Source organism: Hippocampus zosterae, chromosome 7, assembly GCF_025434085.1.
Source record: "Hippocampus zosterae strain Florida chromosome 7, ASM2543408v3, whole genome shotgun sequence".
Classification (NCBI taxonomy): Eukaryota; Metazoa; Chordata; class Actinopteri; order Syngnathiformes; family Syngnathidae; genus Hippocampus; species Hippocampus zosterae.
The window spans coordinates 13227337-13253411 of NC_067457.1; the positions used below are offsets into that span (position 1 = coordinate 13227337).

General features: G+C 43.4%; 1 protein-coding gene across 1 annotated transcript in view; it reads right to left on the reverse strand.

The window, feature by feature from the left end:
* Positions 1–5283: 5283 nt before the first annotated feature.
* Positions 5284–26075, reverse strand: part of LOC127604968 (histone-lysine N-methyltransferase, H3 lysine-79 specific-like) — a 31699-nt gene continuing 10907 nt past the window's right edge. The window contains 25 exon segments of the mRNA XM_052072411.1: positions 5284–5963; positions 6098–6171; positions 6852–7057; positions 7128–7534; positions 7537–7578; positions 7581–7694; positions 8557–8599; positions 8703–9021; positions 9093–9529; positions 9645–9770; positions 9865–9975; positions 10273–10311; positions 10313–10390; positions 11196–11287; positions 11385–11503; positions 11603–11835; positions 12301–12411; positions 12491–12533; positions 12896–13001; positions 13104–13172; positions 13419–13498; positions 13577–13632; positions 13717–13779; positions 14150–14241; positions 14338–14566. Of these exon segments, the coding sequence (XP_051928371.1) occupies positions 5284–5963; positions 6098–6171; positions 6852–7057; positions 7128–7534; positions 7537–7578; positions 7581–7694; positions 8557–8599; positions 8703–9021; positions 9093–9529; positions 9645–9770; positions 9865–9975; positions 10273–10311; positions 10313–10390; positions 11196–11287; positions 11385–11503; positions 11603–11835; positions 12301–12411; positions 12491–12533; positions 12896–13001; positions 13104–13172; positions 13419–13498; positions 13577–13632; positions 13717–13779; positions 14150–14241; positions 14338–14566 (3969 nt within the window).

Genomic DNA, 26075 nt, shown 5'->3' on the forward strand with positions numbered 1-26075 from the left:
AAAAGAAACTGCTTTTTTTAAAATAATGTTTGTCTTCCGAGTTTAAAAAACAACAACAACAACAACAACACATTTTCATGATAAACTTCCTTTCTACCTTTAGGGGGCAGGTGTCAAACTCGAGGGCGAGGGGCTGGATCTGGCCCGCTACATCAATTTATGTGGCCCAAGGAAGTTCAGACTGTAATTTAATCCGTATTTTGGATAATTTCATCTATTTTTTGTATAACAAAGAAACTCACAAAATCCAGAAACCTTTTTGAAGGCAAAACAGGACATACCGTACGGTACAGAAACAAGCATGAATCGTGTTATGTTCTCCGGGGAAAGCTAAATGTCCAACAGCTAATGCAATCGATATCTATCAACCCATTTTCTCTGTGAAACAAAAACTAAAACAAATCTGGAATTGCATTGAACTTCTGAGGCTACTTGTCTACTTTTGTGTTTTTTGACCAGACATCGTACTGCAGGCGCGACAATAATGTGCCGTGTATTTCAAACTCTGATTTCAATGCGCTACAAAAGTGTCTGGAAGCTGCGACAAAAATGCAGGTTCTCACTTGCACATCCCGAAAAGCTGCCCGGACGAGCCCTCCGTGGAAAGTTTACTGGCGAGAAAGCGAAGCAACAGCTCGAGGAGTGGCATTTTGAATGATGTTGACGGAGGACCAAACTGTCTTGTCTGACTAGCGGTTCTACAAACAGGACAGCAATCTGTAAGACAAAATTAAACTGAAGAAAGATGAGGGAACTGACACCTATGATTAAAAGAAAGACACTGCTGGCGACAAATGAACGAGAGTTGGGGAGGTGGGTAACATCAGCTCAGATACGAGATATACACGACTCAAAGTCAAGCATATTGGGTTTTGGGAGGAAATTTCAAGATCAACCTAAAATGTGCTTGAACCATTACTAACCTTTTGGAATGTACATGTCCAACTGTTTAGCATTTGAGCACTTTTTGCACAATCCACTGCTCAATAACAGGGAGCCAAATGGCAAACTTGAAAACGGGTTCTTGATCCATGACTGGACTAATACAAATGTGCCTAAGTCCGGTCCTCGAGAGCCCCTATCCAGCCTGTTTTAGATGTTCTCGTATTATCTGTGAAAAGTGAAGAGGCGGGCAGGGAGAATTGAGGTGTCAGGGAGGGAAGAATAATCTCTCTCTATACATCTTACTCTCAGGTGACAAAGTCTGGTCCACGAGGGAGCCGCTAGGCTGTACTTGAGGAGCTGTGCTGAAACTCTGGTGGAATATCCACCGACGATTAGCACACTCAAGTTATAAAGAAGTAAATGGAGAGATCCCCGACTACAGTGAACAAGTATCTGAGGAAATGCAGAAGCGATGCGAAGCAAGCAACATTTCTGCCCAACGGGATTGTTTTATTACCTCTTTTTTTGATTTTGATAAATGATTGTACATGCCAAGAACAAACATTCCAAGCCAGTAACATTTAGTATTTGCCGCACGATCACGAATAAATCTTGCTAACAATGCGGCAGTCGTGGCTGACATCTCTAAATTTCAACCGAAAGCCCAAAATATGAAACTTTTTGTGAGCAATGTATAATGAGCATTTGTGGGTTGCCTTTCTAGGGGCTTTTTTTGTTCCCTATCAGGTTTTGCAAAATGTTCTTGGTTCTTGTCACCGCAGGCCGCAAGTCAGCAATTGTGTTCAAAACACAAGACACACTCAAAAAACAAGTGCGGCTCTTGCAGTACCCCGAAAATTCTCGGAAGGGCTTCATCATAAGACACGTCGCTTTTTTTGCACCATTAATTGTTCAATTTCATGTTTAAAACAGAAGCAACGTTTGTTTGTTTTTTCCTTCAGAGTTTAAGAAAATGAAACCAAAACAAACAACAACAACAACAAAAAAGACAGGAAAACATGTATATATATATATATATATATATATATATATATATATATATATATATATATATATATATATATATATATATATATATATATATATATATATATATATATATATATATATATATATATATATATATATATAAGAAATGTAAAGGCCAAAAAAGGGGAGTTTACAAAAAAATAAAAAATACAAAATAAAAAAAAGAAATCCCTGTTTATAGCACAATGTGTCGCCTTTGATTTTTTGGGGATGTTTTTCCACTGGAAGAATAAATTAAATCAGGCACGGTCAAAATTTAGCACCATTGTTTTCTGACAGCGACTCACATACTATATTGCATTGTACAACATATTTCAGGATTTTTTTTTAAGAAAAGAAAAAAAGGGAAATTGGGGGACATAAATATATAAGTCTAACAACTGTACAGTCAAGAGAATTAATCATATTCACAGTACAAACACAAAAATGACAACACCAAAAAAAAAAAAGTGTGAAATAGTCCAGTAGTTTGTTGTGGCAAATGGTAAAAAGATTTTCCCAGTGTGTGAGGATGTGTGTGTGTGTGTGTATGTGTGTGTTTCGTGCGTTTTAGAGTCGTAAAACCTCGGTGTCCATCCGCAGCACCCAGCAGCTCAAATAAATATGCATATATATTTCAGCTTCAGAAGGTTAAAAAAATCCTGCTTTGAGAAGGTCTCAAAGTAGTGCCACTTGGAAAAACATGAATAATAATAATAATGATGATAAATACAGAAACACGTGCAGCGCTTCAGTTTTTTTCTTCCTGTCATTATTATTGATATTATCTACCTGGATTTAGCTTCACTTAACTCGACAGCAGTGCCAGAGAGAACAAACGCAGAGCACCATTTAGTAGCAGAATATTGATTCGTGTTCACCCCTTGACTGTTGCTAGGCAGAAATGAAGAATGAGGAAGAGGCGAGGGCGCCGAAGCGGTTTGGGGGGATGAGAGACTGAGCAGAGAGCCGAGGCCTCCGGAGGTGGGCAGCGACACCCCAAACTGATGGGAGGACACTGAGGGAACCGCATGATGAAAGGAACCTGCAAATCATATAGCAGAAATGGAGGAAGTCGAGGGGGCAAGACAGCAGGGAAGCAGATACGAGGAGCAAAGAAGAGGAGGAGGAGGAGGTTGAGGGGTGGGGAGGCGAGGTAGCGCCAAGCCGGTCTCCAGATAAGCACACACAAAGCAAAACAGAGTCAGATCACTGTTCCTTTCAAAAGAACAACTGGATTTGCTTTGAAAGGGGACATATTATGCTCTGAAAATGGACTGTCTGGGCCTTGTAAACCTTTTGTGTTCAAAGTTACACAAATAAGACTGAGGGACAAGCTTTGTATCTGGCTGGGGCGTTACAGAGGGACTTGGCCCTGCATGTACAGTATGTTTGTTGTTTTTTGGGATGACTGAAGAAAGAAAGAAAGAAAGAAAAGAAAACCTTTATTAGTCTCGCAATGGAGAAATTCCAGATTCACAGCAGCAAAGTTATGAAAGGAAGAAGTAGAACAACAAAAAAATAGGAGCTGCTGGAAAGGCAGCCACTCTCGCGGCGCCATTTTGAAGTCAAAATAACAAAAATAACAAAAATAACACAAGACAACACATAGGACAGAGACAGTCGTGCAATCTTCACCACTTTTCTGCATACACTTTGTTGTCTGAAGCAGTTATAGATGAAAGAGGAGAGGATCAAAGTGTCCTTTCACCAGTGGATCAGAGAAATCATGCTGAAAATGTGCACACGTCTGCTACAAGCAAAGTTTTGAAAGCAAACACGAAGCTGTAGCGTCCATTGACGAAAAGAGATTAGTTCACTTCTCCTGTCCCATATAATCCGCTTCAAACTCCAAGCCGCGACTCACAGCTCCAAATCTGCATCGGCACTCCGCGCCAACGCTCCTTCCTTCTCATCGTCGGCTCCTCAAGACCTCCATCCATCCAGCCGCAGACCGTTCAACAGCACCGATCTCTCCGCTGAACAAAGCAGGCGTAAGACACAAGCGCCCCGGGACTGTCCAGCAACGACAGTCAAATGGCGCCGACATTCCTCCAGTCAAAAACAGTGCTGGTATACCCATGCTGCCGAGAAGGCGCAACCACCAAGCACAGAGTCTCCTCCTTGATGAATGTCGTGGCCAAAAAATGCTGAAAAAGGTCCACATCAAGTCCACACGACGTAACAACAAACACAAAGTGACAAAAGAAACACAAGAACAATAAAAAAAAAGCAAGGCTCATGAGAGCACTTGCTGACGGCTGCCTACTCGGGCGCCATCTTGACTTCAAACTGAGGCAATGTGTAACATTTTACAACACAATTGAATTAGTTTTTTTAATTCAAGTCACTTGTTGCGAATTTTCTCTTGCCGCTACATTTTATTTTTGTGAGAATGAATGCCTAAATACACCGAAATATTTTGAACCACTAAATATTGCAAAAATGCCAGTCAAGAGCTTCAGTTTAAGATATCCTTTATTTGTCCCACACTGGGGAATTTTACAAGAAATTTACATAATTTAAGAGGTTGATTTGATTTGGTGGAAGGAACGCTTTTGGATTTTGTTGATTCCCTGCCACAACTTTTATTATTAGTATGTATACATTTAACAAGCAGCATTTATTTTGTTTTCAGACATGTGGACATTGACGTCAACATGCAATGATTACTAGAGCTTGTACAAGTACTTTAGATAATGTAATGTGAATATAATAAAAAATGATATTCGTAATTGCTCGCACCAATACAGCAGGACAAATTTAGAAGAGTGTGGCTCCTGAACTAAAAAATGAATGACAACCCAATTCATTTTCCGGCGGAGACTTCAAAGGCCAATACTTTGCAGTCTGGATGCGGAAGGGTGACCACCACCTACTATGGAGACCAACCTGCACCCACAAAACAATTTGATCCAAGTGTAACAAGTGGATATTAAGTGAGCCGCAATTCCTTCTACCATACGTACCGTATGCCGAGCAAAGTCAAGGCGCCTTTGGGTACTCTTAAAATCCTTGTGCAAAATAAATCCATAACATGTCTCCTTTAAATCCACAATCAGGTTTTAGTGTGCAAGTGAAATGACTCTGACAAACACCCACCCACGGGAAATAACTAAACAGCCAACCTAACGACTTCCTGCCTAGCGTTTTCCGAGGGTGTTTGCAACTGCAGCCAAGCAGCCAGTCAAAGCACAGCACAGCGGCGCAGCTAGCCGGACGTAGCAGCAACAGCTTGAACCTCCACTTACCTCACCGTTAGCGGGTCTGTTCTATTCCCTTTCACAGGAAGGCTAACGCTATCCCTCACCCTGGACTCTTTAACGCAACTCACACCGGGACGAATAAAACCCGAAAACAAAACCGTATTCACTCACCTCCTGCCGCTCCGCCTGCAAGCCCGGCACGAGAGAAGCTGCCCAGGCCAGAGTGTCCCTTGACCAGTCGTGTGTTGGCACTGGCGCCGGAGCTTCCTGTCTGGGCCCCGAACAACGACTATAAGACCGAGGTCCCTCCAAGTGGGAACTGAGAGCCCAGGTACTGACCCACTGAGGATCCTGTCGAAACATTGACAGGGCTTCCACCGACTTTGCCGCTCAGAATGCCTCCGCCGCTACTGGCGGCGGCGGCGGCTATGAAGATGTTCTGACTGGAATGGCCACTACTTGTCTTTAGCTCCCAATCCCAAGGGGCTTTCTGCTTCTGTACAATCTGGCGGGGGTCAAAACCGTTGCCAGCCTGACCTCCTCCGCTACCAGTGCTTCGGTTGCCAGCCTCTTGGCTCAAGAAAGGGTTGGGATTCGTGTAGCTGGATAACTCGCCATCGTTTCCCTTCCCAGGCTGTTGACGGTGTTGTTTGTAATCGGCGTCCGAGTTTGACGCTCCTATACCAAACGGAGAGCCCCTTTGTCTGAGGTCAGAGTTGGGTTTCTTGGGGTCAGAAATGGGTGAAAAGCTTGACTTCCATTTACTTGTAGAGGACAAGGATGAGGAGGAGGAGGAGGCCTCGCTGCCTGTGCTGTGACCGCTGCTGCAGCCCGACTTCCTGCCTAGCAAACGCAACAGGAAGTGGGAAATGGAGACTTTTTTCTCTCTTTTTTGCGGTACTTTGACACAGCGTCTAACAAACATGCTATTAAAACAGGCGGAAAATGTTCCAAATTGTGAAAACGTGAAGCATTACCTCTTTCACTTTCACTGAGTCTCCCGGATCCGTCTCTGCTCTCCAAGGATATCGTAACAATTTTCCTTTCAATCCTACAACGGAAACAGGCACAGAAAAATCCACAGAAATGCTGCTGTGTGATGAACGAGTCACCTTATACAGTACTTCGAATCACGACATTTGAGTAAAGCTTTGCTCCTAAAAAGATGTCAGAGCAAGTCAAAAATATAAAGTGAAATCAAGACAACTCAAAATCAATGAACATTTTCTTGTTTTAATTTCAATCTTTTTAAATACTTGGTCCCTTAAAAGGTTCTGTGTAAATCAAAGTTGTTACAATTATTTTTTTAATTTATAACCAACGCAGTTGATCTTTCTCAATGGTTTGAAGGCATTTTGTGGCCGTATTTATGTCATTTAATTTTTTACTTTAGCCTCACGCCGTTTTCAAAGGTATTTTGAAAAATACTGCTTTGACTTCAGGACCATGACGTGAAAATACGAGTCCCAGGGGTGATACCAGAACCTGGATTAAAACTGATTAATTGAGTGATTCTCATTAAAACAGACAATTGGTTGTCATCCAAAGGTGGTCTTCAGTATATGACGGAATTTTCTTCCTATGGCAACGACGTAAGAAGAAGTTGGTCCGTGCCAATAATAATCAGCCGTATTTACAGTATTTGAACGGACAACACTTGCGCCGTGAATATAAACACACATTAATTGATAAATAACATGTTGTAGGAATGACTGGTTTGAAGGGAGTTACCGTAAACTGGTGCTTTTTGCCGGGTATCCCGAGTCCTCGTCATCAGTGCTGGGCGCGGAGGAGTAACGACTAGTGCCGTTGACCTCCAGGGGGCGCTCGCTCTTCAGAACAGGAGGCTGGTCCAGGGTTGACGCACCGGGGCTGCGGCTTGATTGCTGCGGTGAGGAGATGGCGGCGATTTCCAGTGGCTGGTTAATGTTGTTCACCTGCTGAGCTCATGAGCTCACACTTCAAGGGGGGGGGGGTCAAATGTTTGTCGGGGGCGTGACGACGAACCATGGAATTGATGTTGAACGGGGACCCGGAGGAGTGGTTGTTCGCACTGACGCCGGAAAAGGTCCTCCTCTTCGGTGAGCCGCTGGTTGCGCTAGTCACCGTAGAGCGGCGTTGCCGCCGCCCCCGTTTGCGTCCTTCTTGAGGAGCGAGGACGTGCGTGGGGGGCGTGTGCGCGGGCTGCGTGCTGGGCGACTGGTGGTTGTGGTTTCCGTGGTTACTGTGGTATCCCTGCTTGGTCAAGCTGCCGGCGTGGTGGTGGAGGCGCGATCCACCACTGCCCGATGACGAAGACGAGGAGGAAGAAGAGGAGGAGAAAAAAATTCTCCTCCGCAGTTCATTATCCTGGGGCTCAGTGTCGGACTCGGTCTCTTGGCGTTCCTGGCCATCTTCGGAAAGAATTTTTGGGGTCCGTCTGCATAATGAAGAACCCCTCCGGTGCTGAGCGGGGGGCTCCTCTGCTCAAGGGTCCCGCCAAGGGTGTGTTTGCGTGCGGAGGCGATGAAGAAGCACCATTTTGTTCCTCTGAGTGGGGACCTCCATTCATGAGCCCTGACCCTGATGAATATCCTATAGTGAACAACAGAGATTATGAAGCCCAATTACAGTGTAGGCGCTCCATGTAGAGCAGTCATTTGGTTCATTATTTTCAACAATTTGCGAAAGAACACGAAGGGCATCGAACAGCCTCTTTCCAGACCGTACAAGTTACTGCTCCCCCCCCCCCCCCCCCCCCCCCCAGATTTCTTAAATTGGACCGGGCTTTGGCTGGCCCACCTCAAGGACATTCAGAATTGTCCTGATGTTACTTAGACTCATTATCCTGCTCAAAGATAAATCCAAATGTCACCTTTGACCGACGACGTTTAGACGGCACGGAAACTGGTTTTTATCCTGGAATCTCTAATGATCAGAGAGCTCAGTTCTGAGGGTTCGATCTATTCTGGGTCCGTGCTTTCACTTGTATAGTGCTACATTCAAAGCACTTTAAACAATGTCTCCGAATTAACGAATGGTGCCGCAGCATCAGGAGCAACTGGGGGTGCGTATTGCCCTGGTAACAGGAGCTCTGAAGCTTGGGAGACACCTGACCCGACTGGAGCCATAAACAAGGCTGCAACATATAATGTGGAGAAAAAAAAATGAAGCGCTGTGAATATAATTTCATCGACAATATCGAAAAACAAATCTATGACACAAATCTAAAATAATAAAATGAAAAAGGCTGAACGGAGAGGGGCCTTCTTCGGATCTTGTGACAAGATTTTGCAGCGCAAACTAGTACATTGCACACCACTCGAGACCTCTGGGCGTCGGATGTCGGGGATGTTGTAAACCGAGAAGTCTCTGCATAACCCGGTGGGAAACAATTCATCAAGGTCTGTTCCAAGGGCTGTATTCGAATCAAATTAAATGTACAGAAGTTCCTTACCATTGGTTTGACAGGCCTGAGAGACAGGACTGGGAGTACTTATCTGCAACGATGCACAAAAAAAAAAAATATATACAAAAACAAAGAACGGCATATGGTGATGCAAAATAAAAGGCGAAACATTTCAGGGTGTTGAAAATACTCACCAGTCTCTCAGCCCGACTGGGTAGCACAACACTGGCGAGTGGAATGCTGACTGGAAGTTTGCTTGGGTGAACAGTGCTCAGCGGAATACTTATTGGAAGGCTTGTGATACTGTTGTCTGCCTGAACAGATGGACTCTTCTCCTTTCCACCATGAAGGGAAAATGACTCTTTAGAAACCAGAAGACCATCTCACATAACACATAAACGAAAAATCAATCACCCCTCGGTGGTTTTCGGTGTATTCTGAGCATCCAACGCATGAGGAGATGGGCTGCCCTGCTTGGCTCGGAGAGGAGAGTTAACGCCACCCATTTCCCCTCTGAAAAAGAACATATTGATGCTATGACAACAAATCACCAAGCTTCAGGAGCTTTTAGCAGCTTCGCACACCTGTGTGTGGGCGGCCCGGGGCCGCTCAAGTGGCCCGCGGCTGTGGGCTCCTGGTTGAGGTGCCTGCGCAAAGCAATTTTAGCGGGGGAGAAGCGCGTGTAGTCGGGAAGAGCGTGGGAGACGTGCTGCCTCTGTCGAGCCTCGGGCATGGGTGCAGCGGCGTCGTGGTCGGGAGAGATTGGCAGATAGCGTGAAAGAACCTCCGTCTTGGTGTTCCTGCGCTCCAAAGAAGGCGAGCCGGTACCGTTGATAGAGCGTTCTGGGCTTATGCCGTTGAGAGTTGGGACTGAGGGCAGGCCGAACTTGGGGGCGTCCACGTCGGCGGACGTACGGGATTCCGGGTTCTTGCGGAAAGGGGAGCCCTCGTGAGGGCTGTACGATATGAGTTGAAGCAGCTCCTGTTGCCTCTGACTTTTTTCCAGCTCCACAATGCTAATCTATAAACAGCAGAGGGAACGTCGACATACTTCAATAGTCCTGGAATGTATCACTATGATGCTGACATAAAAAAAGGTCAATTTTACTCAAAATGGCAAAACAAGTTAGACCTACCTGCAACTCTAAGCAGTGTCTCTGCTTCTCAGAGATTTGTCTCCACAGGACCAGCTTCTCTTTCAGCAGACTCTCCAGACACAATTAGCCCCAATCCAACTTTAGGTCCTCACATCGAGACTTTAGCTGGAACCCAAACTCGGTTTAAACTCTCCTCAATACCCCATAAAAAATGAAACGACACATTGAAAGCAACTTGGCAGCAGCAGCGGTGTCTCACCAGCAGCAGGCTGTGATCTCGAAGTTAAGCCATGACTCTCTCAAGCTGTTTGGTCTGCTCTTTCAATTGATGGTTGTGGGACGATATCTCCTTCTGGGCCTGCAGTTAAAGCTTGTAATATTTGGAGATTGAACAAATATTTCAGGCAAAACACCATAAAAAATACACCTAAAAAGTCCAATTATAATGAATGTTTCCAATCTATTTATAGTAAAATCGGTTTTATGACCAAGGCACTTTGGAGTCTGGAACAAATTATTCCAATTATAATTGGTTTCAATGGCAAAACTACATTTGAAAAATGGGAAGTGATCGAAGGTAATGAATGAATACAAGATATCGAATCACTGACTGTGGTATTCCAATAACGACAGGTGATTGGTTTTTCATTTTCCTGCCATTTTAAACATTGGTAGCACTCACCTCATCCAGTTTGGTCTGAAAGAGACCTTGTGATCTTGTCCTTCTGAGACTGACAGATGGAATGGAGCTGCTCTGCCTGCATGGACAAATCCCTGTGTTTTTGCTAAAGACAAAAGCCAAGGCACAGGACTTTAGACTCAAGATGGACAAACAGTTAACCCGTGAACGACTTGAGATCAAAACACCAGTTGAAGGTCCCCTGCGATCAAAATTGATTTCGGTGAGTCTGGTTTAAGTTTGTATGCACTTTGTTGATTGAGTGCAATAGCCGTTTGAAGCACAATTTAACTAAGGGTGACTTTGAAAACATGACGCAGGCTACTCCACCGGCCTGAAGTATTCGTATTCTAAAAGTAATATTGAACTACTTCACATCAGCGGACCACACTGGCATCAATCATCAACATAGCAAGTTAAACTAGAAGACGACATGCGGTCAGATTTATGGTACCGTTTTATCTTGGCAGCTTTTATGATTATTCTTGGCTCAACACATCAGTAGTCAGAGATCAAAGCTGTCTCACAACGGTCTCAACCCAGCCCACGTCCAATGGTTGGTAAATTTTGCCTTCATGTCACGGTAAGAGCTGACATCGAAGGCTCAAAATGCGATTGCATTGAGCGCTTGAGATACTGCATGGTACCAATCGCTGCAAAGCCGTTTATCACATTTAATTTGAGAACGGAGCAAAGCAAATAAAATATACATGTCAAATATTCATGAGAAATTCAGCTGTCTCATCTGCCAGGAATATTGGACCAAATAGAACAGCTTGAAGAAGGCTATCCTGCACATTTCTCATCGAAATTATTTTTCAAATGGGGGAAGGTTATCGATATTTTAAAGAAATAAAAAAAGTGTGACTTCGCACCTTCCATACAAGAACAAAAAAAGTGGAGTCTTTTACCTTCTCCTGCTCTAAAAGCTGCTGTAGATTGGATTGGTAGTGAGAAGTCTTCATGTAGGCCATAAACTGGAGGTATTGAACTTTGATATTGTCTGTTGAAAGACCGGCGACATGTCAATCAATCCAAAGGGTTCTCTGCGACTTCACCGGAAACCGCAATCTGGATGCCCAGATTTCTCCTCGGCTTACCTAGCAGTTGTTGCAGACCCGGAGGGGTTGGGCTCAGCAGCAGTTGATTGGCTGGGTAGTGCTGGACCTTAGAAGGTAGTTGGTAAAAGGGACTCCGCGGTTGCCGGTATGCATCTGTGCTCCCAGCAAGCACAAAGAACACCAGTCTCAAAAGCGCACACGCGAGCAAATGACGATATATATCTTCCTAATACTACAATGAAAAGGGTGCACAGCACTGCGTATTCCTCTGATCCTGAGGGGGCGCTGCAGAAAGGGTCTTGGCATGCAGCAAATCCAACGCGCTCTGATTCTTCTTCTTGTCGCTAGCCGGCGCCGCCTTCTTGGGTCGACCCCTCTTTTTGTTGTTCAGCTTGCGACCCTTGGCCAAGAGTTTGGTTTGGCGGGACTTGGCGGCAGGCTTGACCACACTCACCAATGGGAGGCGATACTCTTCCTCCCCACAGGAATCCTGCTGGAGCACCGAATACAGGTACTGTACATGGTGAACAGTTTGAAGGAAATTTGGAAAAATCAGGGGCGTCCATCTGTGCCTCCGTAAATGTCAAGCATGTACACATCGCCTCATCTCAGACAAATCCACAGTTTCCTAAGAGGGTGTGCACATTTCTTTTAATTTCCCTGCTTTAAAAAGACTTCATTTGTTTTCCAATTAGGTTGCACAGATTACAGGTCATGTTAATGGTGGTCTTGGTTTCAATATTTATGTAATTGCGGGCATGTAGGCTTTTTACAGCCACAAATACAGGAACACGATGTGTCAATGTCTTGCCTTGTTCAACGGAAACAATTACAGTCAGTGCATTGTTGAGGTGTGGCTTTAATCATGACCCATTTGTTTCTCGTCCGTTCTGTCAAAAATTAACGTAAAACCAGATCCATAGCAGGCAAAAAGTTTGAGTGCCGCTACAATCACGGCAGGAAAAGCTACCTTGTTTTGCTCCTTGGTTTTGGTGGGTGTGGTGCTATTGCTTTTGCTGTCCTTAAAATCTTTCTGCTGACGTCGTCGAGCTGCCTCTTCCTCTTCCTGTTGAGATATTGGGAGAGTATGACACAGAAACTTCATTAGGTTACGGCGGGGCGTTTCATCACATATCAGGACTTACCCTGAGTTTAGGATTGATGAGACTAGCAAAGTAGTTTTCAAGATGTAAACCGGGCACACAGAAACAAACAAAAAACAAGTTACGCCAAAATAAAAATGCTTGAGGAGGAGCCATAAGTGAAGATGTTGAGCAAAGAATCAGCTGCCAAATAATTGCTGACTGTTTTGTCTCTGAATGCCAACCCAAAGGAATAATCAATCATCAGTTTGAGATATGTCAGCATATATTTCCTTCTAAATTGACCAGGCATTGAAATAAGAAGCATGTCTGGAGAGTTCGCTACACATTGGCTTTAGTGACACAATTTGAAAGAGGAAATGTCATATTTGCCAGAAGTTCTTGAAGGTGGAAAGGATATTGACTGAATATGAATTCTCTTCAAGGTGTAGAGTAGTTCTCCTTACTATGGTGCAGTCTATGGTGTGCAGATAGTAGGAGACTGGCTTTCCAGTCCAGGACACGGAACCCCTCAGTGGCGAGAGCTCTACCACACGCATTATTGTGCCTATACCTACAGGTGACAGAGAGAAGCGTCAAAGCTATCCGTAAAAATCACTGGTCACTACAGAGATTAAAATGTGCAGTCAAAAAAAAAAAAAAACGAGGTACTTACCACTCAAGTTTCGGCTGTTAATTCGAAAGTTTAAAGGTGCAAATGGTTTGGAAGATACAATCTTCCCAACTGAAAAGTAAAATTCAAATGAATTTAAATGTGTGGTGCAAGACAGACAGTGGACTTCATGATGACAGCAATAAACACACTCCAAAAAGACATTTAATGTTCTAAATATGAGGAGAATGAGTCGAATTAAGGTATTTCCGAGGGCATTTTGTGATGGATGATGCATGAAAGGGAAAGCCAGAATTTGTAAAAATATGCTAATAAGCTATGGGTTTTCTTGACGTAATCTCTCAGTTGCATACGAACCTTCCTTCATGTTCGCAAAACGTTCCTTAAGATGATGATCTACCTCTGGACCAAAGGCAAAATTATTCACAAAAATAATACTGCAAGACAGAAGGAAAGAAGCACCAGTCAGAATATGACTCACAACTTTGCTCATACAATGAATTTTTTATGTCAACCTTGTGGTGGCGATCCTTTCTTTCCATTCTTCAGACAGAAAATCTCCTCTCTCCAGCTGAAAATGAAAGACAAGAATTCTTGAGCACTTTCACCACTTTTCGTGACGTTGGTTTTAGAAATGCGCGTGCTAGCCACTTACAGTGTTCTCCCCGTGTTTCTTGCCATACCATTTCATCCACTTTTTAAACTCTTTGTCCATGCTCTGTGAGAAATACCAACATGAATAAATAAATAACCGAAGTAGAAGGACCACAGGGCACCTCGACAGGCACCCTTCTGATTGTAATTTGCTGACACGCCAGTCTAACCAAATCAAAGCACCTTTTCGATCATCGTATACTGAATTTATGAGCGGACGTAAACCTCGAACTTTGTCATTATTGTATAAAACGAGAACTGTTGGGCTACATGAAGATGTCATGGTATGAATCGAAATGAACCTGACATTGACTTAAACAGGAAAGAAATGTCCTACTGTCGACACAATTGGAGAAAGACAATTTTTGGCCTAATTGTTCTGAAATTCATCCATTTTCAAATGATTCTGAGTTTCGTGCGCGCATGAGTGTTACCTCTGCATAGGTTGCTGGAATATCTGCTTCAACGCCGTAGTAGTGTTTACAGTTGGTTGCTGCCGCAACCTGCAGCACCACCTGACCCACACCTACACAGGACGAGCGTTTTACTTCTTATTGACAAAACAACGGGACTCGAGGACTTGCGCGCTGGGGGTTTCATGCCACTGTACGGTCGGGCTCACCGCTGCCGAGGTCTAGGAAGGTGTCGTCCTCCATTATTTACATTTCGTCGATGATCTGCGCCACCAGGTCGAAGGAAGTCTCGCCGTAAACCTCGGGCGAGAAGGGCTCGTAGTTGTTCAGCTTTTCCGGGTCGGTCACAAAGTGGTTGTACACCTGTTGGAGGATGTGTCGCAGCAGCCCGTTGGATGGGCGCTTGTTCAACTTCATGGGCTGAGTCGTCCCTTTCCACTAGAGAGACAGTTTTTGTAATGTTTCAAAAAAAATCTGTTTTTTTTTTTTACCTGTTTTTTTTTAACCTGTTTCAATGTTGTGAAGGTATATTCTTTTCGTAATTTTGATGAGATATTTCCTCTGCTTAGTAGCTGAATTATCTTTAGCCGCTGCTAAAGGATTTGAGGACTTTAGCATATGAAAGAGCAGAAATTGAATTGACGCCAGGCGAGAAGAGTGAGTGTCTCCCCTCTGTTACGGTTCGAAGAGCAACTCAGAAAGTGACTGGGTACCAGTAATATGTGTCGGTGCAATTTTACATAACCGCAACACAGAATATGAGAAAGGGGATAAAGTTTACCTGTACGAGCTATTTTGGTTTGAGGATTTATAACTATTGATTACTTTTACCCCTTCATGCGCCCTGTAACCTGATTACGGAGCCCCTTAGGGGACATGGAAGGAAAAAAAAACTTTGCGAGATCTCGCAAAGAAAGATTGCGAGATCTCGCAAAGTAATGCGAGATCTCGCAAAGAAAGATTGCGAGATCTCGCAATACTTTATTTATTTATTTTTAATGGTCGTTGACGTGCTTCCGGGTTATCGTACGTGCTTCCGGGTCATCGTACGTGTAAGCACAGACAACAGTTATGGAGCGTGTTCAACCTTTCGTTAGTTTAATAGAATTTTACTTAGAAATTGGCTTGAAATACAAAGACATTAAATCTGTTCTTGATGTTAAGTACGGTTTCCAAATAAGTGAAATACATTTGAAGCGAGTGCTGACCCAAAGAGGACTATTTCGTCAGAAAACGTTCAATGACTTGGCAGTCCTGGTTGACTTCATTCGCAACCAATTGCAGCATTCCGGGCAACTACACGGTTACAGGTGGATGTACAGTAAGTGCAGAGAATATTGACTTCTTGTCAGGAAAGAGGACGTTAGACTGGTGTATTATTATTATATTATGTGATATTGAATACAAATAATGACTGCTCTGTACCATCACTCATGTTACATTTGTTAAAAGTTATTATTAAGTCAAAATTTCAAGTATTCATTCTCACAATTTATCTTTGCAGGTTGACATGGCAGTAATTTCTCTGATGACTGAAGAGCAAATGTGCAAATATACTTACCACTTATTCTCATGATGGTTTCAGGCAAGATGGGAGTTTTCAGTTTTACCCAAAGGTCTGAAGTTTTATATTCCATTAAAAATGTTGAGAATGATGTTTGTAAGAATTTGTCAACGTGAATAAAATTTGTTCCAAATCATTCTTAACAGTTTTTTTAAACACAAGAAACCACCCGCTGATGAAAGTGAGGAGTGACAATTACGTAGTCATCATTTACAGGCAGGTGAAAATTCAATTGGGATGATGTACAATTATGCAGGAATACTCCTCAGCATCCACATTGGCTAAGTATTTGTAGATAAATTTAGCAACCAAGAAAGAATGTTTATTTACACCAATAATGCTTTGACAAACAACCATTTTATATTGTTGATCAAATATGTTGTCCTTATACAGGTAGAAAAACGGCAGATAAAAATGCTTTTAATTATGATGGCTATATATTATTTGTAATCAAAAGTGTTTCAATTATCCTTTGTAGGTGAAGTGATCAAATAAAGGACAATTGTCAAATTCAGGCTTCAGTAAATAAGATATCCTTTATTTGTCCCACACTGGGGAAATTTACAGCCTCCAGCAGCAAGAATGTAGGTAGAAAGAAGATAAAAAAGACAACTAAGTGCAATACAAACACAAAATGGATAAATCGCAGTGCTATTTACAATTGTCTTTCACATCATTTAATTATTATTATTGTAGGAACGAGCGTCGGTATCTCTCCTAAATGTTACTAATGTAAATGTAATGTAAATGTTACTTCTCACACCAGTTGAGGAGCTGTAATATAGTTTGGTCTAAACACCAAGCAAAACATAGATGGCTGTCATTTATAAAGTGTATGCAGAAAATTGGTGAAGATGGCACGGCTGTCTGTCCTATATGTTGTGTTATTTTGACTTCAAAATGGCGCCGCGAGAGTGGCTGCCTTTTCAGCAGCTCCTATATTTTGTATATTTTATATTCTTCCTTTCATAAATTTGCTGCTGTGAATTGGGAATTTCTCCATTGCGAGACTAATAAAGGTTTTCATATCTTAAAGAGTAGCAGTGATGGCCTCTGAGGTGTAAATACAGGTTCACAGGCTGAAATGGCTCTTTTGGTGGCATTAGATCGGACTGGGCCATTAAAAAAGCACACAATGCAAATACATCTGGATCACAAGGCATGGTCAAACGAAAGACACACTGGCTTGTGCACAGTTGAACTGGAGAGGAAGTCCCTTGTACCATAAAGTTCAGGTAACGTATACATCACGTTGGGCCGACCACTGGGGACATTCATGTTCTTTGAGGCCCTGATGAGGCTGTTCCAAACTAGGGCCGTGTCATCCAACTCATCCTGTTGAAAATAATTTACAGACAGGTGAAATAAGAGTTGCAAAGTGATATCAGTTTTTATGAGCAAGAAATTTTAGCACGAAGCTGCTTTTTTTTTCTCACTCCTCACCTCTCATTTGTACCACATCTCACCACTCCCCACTTTTCCTTCACCTTCAACCCGTGATAACACACCATTATCTTCTTTCCTTCTTTCGTGTTTCTGTCCATTTTCCCATCAACTCACTCTCACATACAAAAATACCCATTTAATTAATGAGTCTATCAGAATGTATGAACTCACCTGAATATGTCCCATGCAACAAAATTGTAGGATGTTTTTGTCCAGAAATCCACCATCAAAGAAGCCATTGTCTCTGAGGTCTGTGAAGAGGGATAACCAGAACTCCATGCACTGGCTGCGAAGAAACCGCCACCAATACATGTATTCAATTCTTTGATTGGCGGTGCTGGCTCCATCCAAGTATCTGTCAAGAGTGCTGCCTGGCGGTATTGGCAACAGGAAACGCTGCAAGCCTTTAACGTGACGATTTTCAGTCCCAAGATCAACTCGAACGATTCGAGGACAACCCCCCCAAACGGTGCACAACTTCGATATAGTAACCTCCAATCAACTTCGGGTCACTACTTACGTAGGCATTAAGCCACATTATTTTCCTTGAAAAACCATCAATAGCCCCATTGATAAAAATTCCAAATGGTTTCAGTTTGTCATAGGAGTCCATGTCTCACTTCAAATGTCCTTCGCTTTTATGGAAACCATACTTAACACCAAGAACAGATTTAATGTCTTTGTATTTAAAGCCAATTTCAAAGTAAAATTCTATTAAACTCACGAACGCCCCTCCGTGAGTCGTCACCTTACAGTGGTGGAGGGGTTTGTGTGTCCCAATGATCCTAGAAGCTACGGTAAGTTGTCTGGGGCTTTATGCCCCTGGCAGGGTCACCCATGGCAATCAGGTTCTAGGTGAGGTGCCAGACAAAGCACGGCTCAAAGACCCCAATGATGATTGAAATAAATGGATCTAGGTTTCCCTTGCCCGGACACGGGTCACCGGGCCCCCCCTATGGAGCCAGGCCTGGAGGTGGGGCTCGTTGGCAGGTGCCTGGTGGCCGGGCTTACACCCATGGGGCCCGGCCGGGCAGAGCCCGAAGAGGCAACGTGGGTCCCCCTTCCCATGGGCTCACCACCCATGAGAGGGGCCAAAGGGGTCGGGTGCAATGTGAGCTGGGCAGCAGCCAAAGGCGGGGACCCTGGCGGTCCGATCCTCGGCTGCAGAAGCTAGCTCTTGGAACATGGAATGTCACCTCTCTGGCAGGGAAGGAGCCCGAGCTGGTGTGTGAGGCAGAGAATTTCCGACTGGATATAGTCGGACTTGCCTCCACACACAGCCTGGGTTCTAGTACCAGTTCTCTCGAGAGGGGTTGGACTCTCTTCCACTCTGGAGTTGCTCACGGTGAGAGGCGCAGAGCAGGTGTGGGCATACTCATTGCCCCCCGGCTCAGTGCCTGTACATTGGGGTTCACACCGGTAGACGAGAGGGTTGCCTCCCTCCGCCTTCGGGTGGGTGGACGGGTCCTGACTGTTGTTTGTGCATATGCACCAAACAGCAGCTCAGCATACCCACCCTTTTTGGAGTCCTTGGAGGGTGTGCTGGAGAGTACTCCTGCTGGGGACTCCCTTGTTCTGCTGGGGGACTTCAATGCTCACGTGGGCAATGACAGTGATACCTGGAGGGGCGTGATTGGGAGGAACGGCCCCCCCGATCAGAACCCGAGTGGTGTTTTGTTATTGGACTTCTGTGCTCGTCACGGATTGTCCATAACGAACACCTTGTTCAAGCATAAGGGTGTCCATATGTGCACTTGGCACCAGGTCACCCTAGGCCGCAGTTCGATGATCGACTTTGTAGTTGTATCATCGGATTTGCGGCCGCATGTTCTGGACACTCGGGTGAAGAGAGGGGCGGAGCTGTCAACTGATCACCACCTGGTGGTGAGTAGGCTCCGATGGTGGGGGAAGATGCCGGTCCGTCCTGGCAGACCCAAACGTATAGTGAGGGTTTGTTGGGAGCGTCTGGCGGAATCCCCTGTCAGAAGGAGTTTCAACTCATTTAGGATTCAGGAAGTCAACTTGAACTAAATACATGTTGAAATGTGTGCATAAGTCCTTTGGTTTAGGCGTGACACTCAATTTTAGTTTTTATTGCTTTAAATGCATTTTCAGGCCGAGCAGAGCACGCTTTCTGACTTTGAAGGTATCTTCATAGGATTGAGTGGTGTAGTCAAATTAATGGTCATTTAGGCTTCAGGAGGTCAACCTGAACTGAATACATGTTGAAATATGTGCATAAGTCCTTTGGTTTAGGCATGACACTCAATTTGAGTTTTTATTCCTTTAAATGCATTTCCAGGCCGAGTTGAGCACGTTTTTAGACTTGGAATGTATCTTCATAGAAATAAGTGGTGTAGTCAAATTAATGGTGATTTAGGCTTCAGGGGGTCATCCTGAACTAATTACGTGTTGAAGTGTGTGCATAAGTCCTTTGGTTTAGGCGTGACACTCAATTTGAGTTTTTATTGCTTTAAATGCATTTTCAGGCCGAGCCGAGCACGTTTTTTGAGTTTGAATGTACCTTCATAGGAATGAGTTGTGAAGTCAAATTAATGGTGATTTAGGCTAAGGGGGTCATCCTGAACAAAATACATGTTGAAGTGTGTGCATAAGTCCTTTGGTTTAGGCGTGACACTCAATTTTACTTTTTATTGCTTTAAATGCATTTTCAGGCCGAGCCGAGCACGCTTTCTGACTTTGAATGTATCTTCATAGGAATGAGTGGTGTAGTCAAATTAATGGTCATTTAGGCTTCAGGGGGTCGTCCTGAACAAAATACATGTTGAAGTGTGTGCATAAGTCCTTTGGTTTAGGCGTGACACTCAATTTGAGTTTTTATTGCTTTAAATGCATTTTCAGGCCGAGTTGAGCACGTTCTTTGAGTTTGAATGTACCTTCATAGGAATGAGTTGTGTGATCAAATTAATGGTGATGTAGGCTTCAGGGGGTCGTCCTGAACAAAATACATGTTGAAGTGTGTGCATAAGTCCTTTGGTTTAGGCGTGACACTCAATTTTAGTTTTTATTGCTTTAAATGCATTTTCAGGCCGAGCCGAGCACGCTTTCTGACTTTGAATGTATCTTCATAGGAATGAGTTGTGAAGTCAAATTAATGGTGATTTAGGCTTCAGGGGGTCATCCTGAACAAAATACATGTTGAAGTGTTTGCATAAGTCCTTTGGTTTAGGCCTAACACTCAATTTGAGTTTTTATTGCTTTAAATGCATTTTCAGGCCGAGTTGAGAACGTTTTTTGAGTTTGAATGTACCTTCATAGGAATGAGTTGTGTAGTCAAATTAATGGTGATTTAGGATTCAGGGGGTCATCCTGAACAAAATACATGTTAAAGTGTGTGCATAAGTCCTTTGGTTTAGGCGTGACACTCAATTTGAGTTTTTATTGCTTTAAATGCATTTTCAGGCCGAACCGAGCACGCATTCTGACTTGGAATGTATCTTCATAGGAATGAGATGTGTGATCAAATTAATGGTGATTTAGGCTTCAGGGGGTCGTCCTGAACAAAATACATGTTGAAGTGTGTGCATAAGTCCTTTGGTTTAGGCGTGACACTCAATTTGAATTTTTATTGCTTTAAATGCATTTTCAGGCTGAGCCGAGCACGCTTTCTGACTTTGAATGTATCTTTATAGGAATGAGTTATGTGGTCAAATTAATGCTGATTTAGGCTTCAGGAGGTCAACCTGAACTAAATACATGTTGAAATGTGTGCATAAGTCCGTTGGTTTAGGCGTGACACTCAATTTGAGTTTTTTTGCTTTAAATGCATTTTTAGGACGAGCCGAGCACGCTTTCTGACTTGGAATGTATCTTCATAGGAATGAGTTGTGTATTCAAATTAATGGTGATTTAGGCTTCAGGAGGTCAACCTGAACTAAATACATATTGAAATGTGTGCATAAGTCCTTTGGTTTAGGCGTGACACTCAATTTTAGTTTTTATTGCTTTAAATGCATTTTCAGGACGAGCCGAGCACGCTTTCTGACTTTGAATGTATCTTCATAGGAATGAGTGGTGTAGTCAAATTAATGGTCATTTAGGCTTAAGGAGTTCAACCTGAATTAAATACATGTTGAAATATGTGCATAAGTCCTTTGGTTTAGGCGTGACACTCAATTTGAGTTTTTATTGCTTTAAATGCATTTTCAGGCCGAGCCGAGCACGTTTTTTGAGGTTGAATGTACCTTCATAGGAATGAGTTGTGAAGTCAAATTAATGGTGATTTAGGCTTCAGGGGGTCATCCTGAACAAAATACATGTTGAAGTGTTTGCATAAGTCCTTTGGTTTAGGCCTAACACTCAATTTTAGTTTTATTGCTTTAAATGCATTTTCAGACCGTGTTGAGCACGTTCTTTGAGTTTGAATGTACCTTCATAGGAATGAGTTGTGTAGTCAAATTAATGGTCATTTAGGCTGCAGGAGGTCAACAATGAAGTAAATACATGTTGAAGTGTGTCCATAAGTCCTTTGGTTTAGGCCTGACACTCAATTTGAGTTTTTATTGCTTTGAATGCATTTTCAGGCAGAGCCGAGCACGCTTTCTGACTTGGAATGTATCTTCATAGGAATGAGTTGTTTGATCAAATTAATGGTGATTTAGGCTTCAGGGGGTCATCGTGAACAAAGTACATGTTGAAGTGTGTGCATAAGTCCTTTGGTTTAGGCGTGACACTCAATTTTAGTTTTTATTGCTTTGAATGCATTTTCAGGCCGAGCCGAGCACGTTTTTTGAGTTTGAATGTACCTTCATAGGAATGAGTTGTGTAGTCAAATTAATGGTGATTTAGGCTTCAGGGAGTCATCCTGAACAAAATACATGTTGAAGTGTGTGCATAAGTCCTTTGGTTTAGGCATGACACTCAATTTGAATTTTTATTGCTTTAAATGCATTTTCAGGCCGAGCCGAGCACGCATTCTGACTAGGAATGTGTCTTCATAGGAATGAGATGTGTTATCAAATTAATGGTGATTTAGGCTTCAGAGGGTCGTCCTGAACAAAATACATGTTGAAGTGTGTGCATAAGTCCTTTGGTTTAGGCGTGACACTCAATTTGAGTTTTTATTGCTTTAAATGCATTTTCAGGCCGAGCCGAGCACGCTTTCTGACTTTGAATGTATCTTTATAGGAATGAGTTATGTGGTCAAATTAATGCTGATTTAGGCTTCAGGAGGTCAACGTGCACTAAATACATGTTGAAATGTGTGCATAAGTTCTTTGGTTTAGGCGTGACACTCAATTTTAGTTTTTATTGCTTTAAATGCATTCTCAGCCCGAGCCGAGCACGTTTTTTGAGTTTGAATGTACCTTCATAGGAATGAGTTGTGTAGTCGAATTAATGGTCATTTAGGCTGCAGGAGGTCAACAATGAAGTAAATACATGTTGAAGTGTGTGCATAAGTCCTTTGGTCTAGGCGTGACACTCAATTTGAGTTTTTATTGCTTTAAATGCATTTTCAGGCCGAGCTGAGCACGCTTTCTAACTTTGAATGTATCTTCATAGGAATGAGGTGTGTAGTCAAATTAATGGTCATTTAGGCTTCAGGAGGTCAACCTGAACAAAATACATGTTGAAATGTGTGCATAAGTTCTTTGGTTTAGGCGTTACACTCAATTTTAGTTTTAGTGCTTTAAATGCATTTTCAGACCGTGTTGAGCACGTTCTTTGAGTTTGAATGTACCTTCATAGGAATGAGTTGTGTAGTCAAATTAATGGTAATTTAGGCTGCAGGAGGTCAATAATGAAGTAAATACATGTTGAAGTGTGTCCATAAGTCCTTTGGTTTAGGCCTGACACTCAATTTGAGTTTTTATTGCTTTAAATGCATTTTCAGGCAGAGCCGAGCACGCTTTCGGACTTGGAATGTATCTTCATAGGAATGAGTTGTTTGATCAAATTAATGGTGATTTAGGCTTCAGGGGGTCATCGTGAACAAAGTACATGTTGAAGTGTGTGCATAAGTCCTTTGGTTTAGGCGTGACACTCAATTTTAGTTTTTATTGCTTTGAATGCATTTTCAGGCCGAGCCGAGCACGTTTTTTGAGTTTGAATGTACCTTCATAGGAATGAGTTGTGTAGTCAAATTAATGGTGATTTAGGCTTCAGGGAGTCATCCTGAACAAAATACATGTTGAAGTGTGTGCATAAGTCCTTTGGTTTAGGTGTGACACTCAATTTGAGTTTTTATTGCTTTAAATGCATTTTCAGGCCGAGCCGAGCACGCTTTCTGACTTTGAATGTATCTTCATAGGAATGAGTGGTGTAGTCAAATTAATGGTCATTTAGGCTTCAGGAGGTCAATCTGAACTAAATACATTTTGAAATATGTGCATAAGTCCTTTGGTTTAGGCGTGACACTCAATTTGAGTTTTTATTGCTTTAAATGCATTTTCAGGCCGAGTTGAGCACGTTTTTTGAGTTTGAATGTACCTTCATAGGAATGAGTTGTGTAGTCAAATTAATGGTGATTTAGGATTCAGGGGGTCATCCTGAACAAAATACATGTTGAAGTGTGTGCATATGTCCTTTAGTTTAGGCGTGACACTCAATTTGAGTTTTTATTGCTTTAAATGCATTTTCAGGCCGAGCCGAGCACGCATTCTGACTAGGAATGTGTCTTCATAGGAATGAGATGTGCTATCAAATTAATGGTGATTTAGGCTTCAGGGGTCGTCCTGAACAAAATACATGTTGAAGTGTGTGCATAAGTCCTTTGGTTTAGGCGTGACACTCAATTTGAGTTTTTCTTGCTTCAAATGCATTTTCAGGCCGAGCCGAGCACGCTTTCTGACTTTGAATGTATCTTTATAGGAATGAGTTATGTGGTCAAATTAATGCTGATTTAGGCTTCAGGAGGTCAACGTGCACTAAATACATGTTGAAATGTGTGCATAAGTTCTTTGGTTTAGGCGTGACACTCAATTTTAGTTTTTATTGCTTTAAATGCATTTTCAGGCCGAGCCGAGCACGTTTTTTGAGTTTGAATGTACCTTCATAGGAATGAGTTGTGTAGTCGAATTAATGGTCATTTAGGCTGCAGGAGGTCAACAATGAAGTAAATACATGTTGAAGTGTGTGCATAAGTCCTTTGGTCTAGGCGTGACACTCAATTTGAGTTTTTATTGCTTTAAATGCATTTTCAGGCCGAGCTGAGCACGCTTTCTGACTTTGAATGTATCTTCATAGGAATGAGGTGTGTAGTCAAATTAATGGTCATTTAGGCTTCAGGAGGTCAACCTGAACAAAATACATGTTGAAATGTGTGCATAAGTTCTTTGGTTTAGGCGTTACACTCAATTTTAGTTTTATTGCTTTAAATGCATTTTCAGACCGTGTTGAGCACGTTCTTTGAGTTTGAATGTACCTTCATAGGAATGAGTTGTGTAGTCAAATTAATGGTCATTTAGGCTGCAGGAGGTCAATAATGAAGTAAATACATGTTGAAGTGTGTCCATAAGTCCTTTGGTTTAGGCCTGACACTCAATTTGAGTTTTTATTGCTTTAAATGCATTTTCAGGCAGAGCCGAGCACGCTTTCTGACTTGGAATGTATCTTCATAGGAATGAGTTGTTTGATCAAATTAATGGTGATTTAGGCTTCAGGGGGTCATCGTGAACAAAGTACATGTTGAAGTGTGTGCATAAGTCCTTTGGTTTAGGCGTGACACTCAATTTTAGTTTTTATTGCTTTGAATGCATTTTCAGGCCGAGCCGAGCAAGCTTTCTCACTTTGAATGTATCTTCATAGGAATGAGTTATGTGGTCAAATTAATGCTCATTTAGGCTTCAGGAGGTCAACCTGAACTAAATACATGTTGAAATGTGTGCAGAAGTCCTTTGGTTTAGGCGTGACACTCAATTTGAGTTTTTATTGCTTTAAATGCATTTTCAGGCCGAGCCGAGCACGCTTTCTGACTTGGAATGTATCTTCATAGGAATGAGGTGTGTAGTCAAATTAATGGTCATTTAGGCTTCAGGAGGTCAACCTGAACTAAATACATGTTGATTTATCTCTCAACCTGTCCAAGGGGCCTGCTCCCCGGCCGCACTCGGCGGCCGAATGTGGCCCGCTCTCCACCGCCGGGCCGGCCCGCACCCCGCCATTGAGACTGAACGGGGATTATTACTTTTTTTTATCTCTCAACCTGTCCAAGAGGCCTGCTGCCCACCGCACTTGGCGGCCGAGTGCGTCCCGCTCTCCGCCGCCGGGCCGGCCCGCTCCCCGCCATTGAGACTGAACGGGGATTATTATTTTTTTATCTCTCAAACTGTCCAAGAGGCCTGCTGCCCGCCGCACTTGGCGACCGAGTGCAGCCCGCTCTCCACAGCCGGGACGGCCCGCTCCCCGCCATTGAGACTGAACGGGGATTATTATTTTTTTATCTCTCAACCTGTACAAGAGGCCTGCTCCCCGCCGCACTTGGCGACCGAGTGCAGCCCGCTCTCCACAGCCGGGAAGGCCCGCTCCCCGCCATTGAGACTGAACGGGGATTATTATTTTTTTATCTCTCAACCTGTACAAGAGGCCTGCTGCCCGCCGCACTTGGCGGCCGAGTGCGGCCCGCTCTCCGCCGCCGGGCCGGCCCGCACCCCGCCATTGAGACTGAACATGGATTATTATTTTTTTATCTCTCAACCTGTCCAAGGGGCCTGCTCCCCGGCCGCATTCGGCGGCCGAGTGTGGCCCGCTCTCCACCGCCGGGCCGGCCGGCACCCCGCCATTGAGACTGAACGGGGATTATTATTTTTTTATCTCTCAACCTGTCCAAGAGGCCTGCTGCCCGCCGCACTTGGCGGCCGAGTGCGGCCCGCTCTCCACAGCCAGGACGGCCCGCTCCCCGCCATTGAGACTGAACGGGGATTATTATTTTTTTATCTCTCAACCTGTACAAGAGGCCTGCTGCCCGCCGCACTTGGC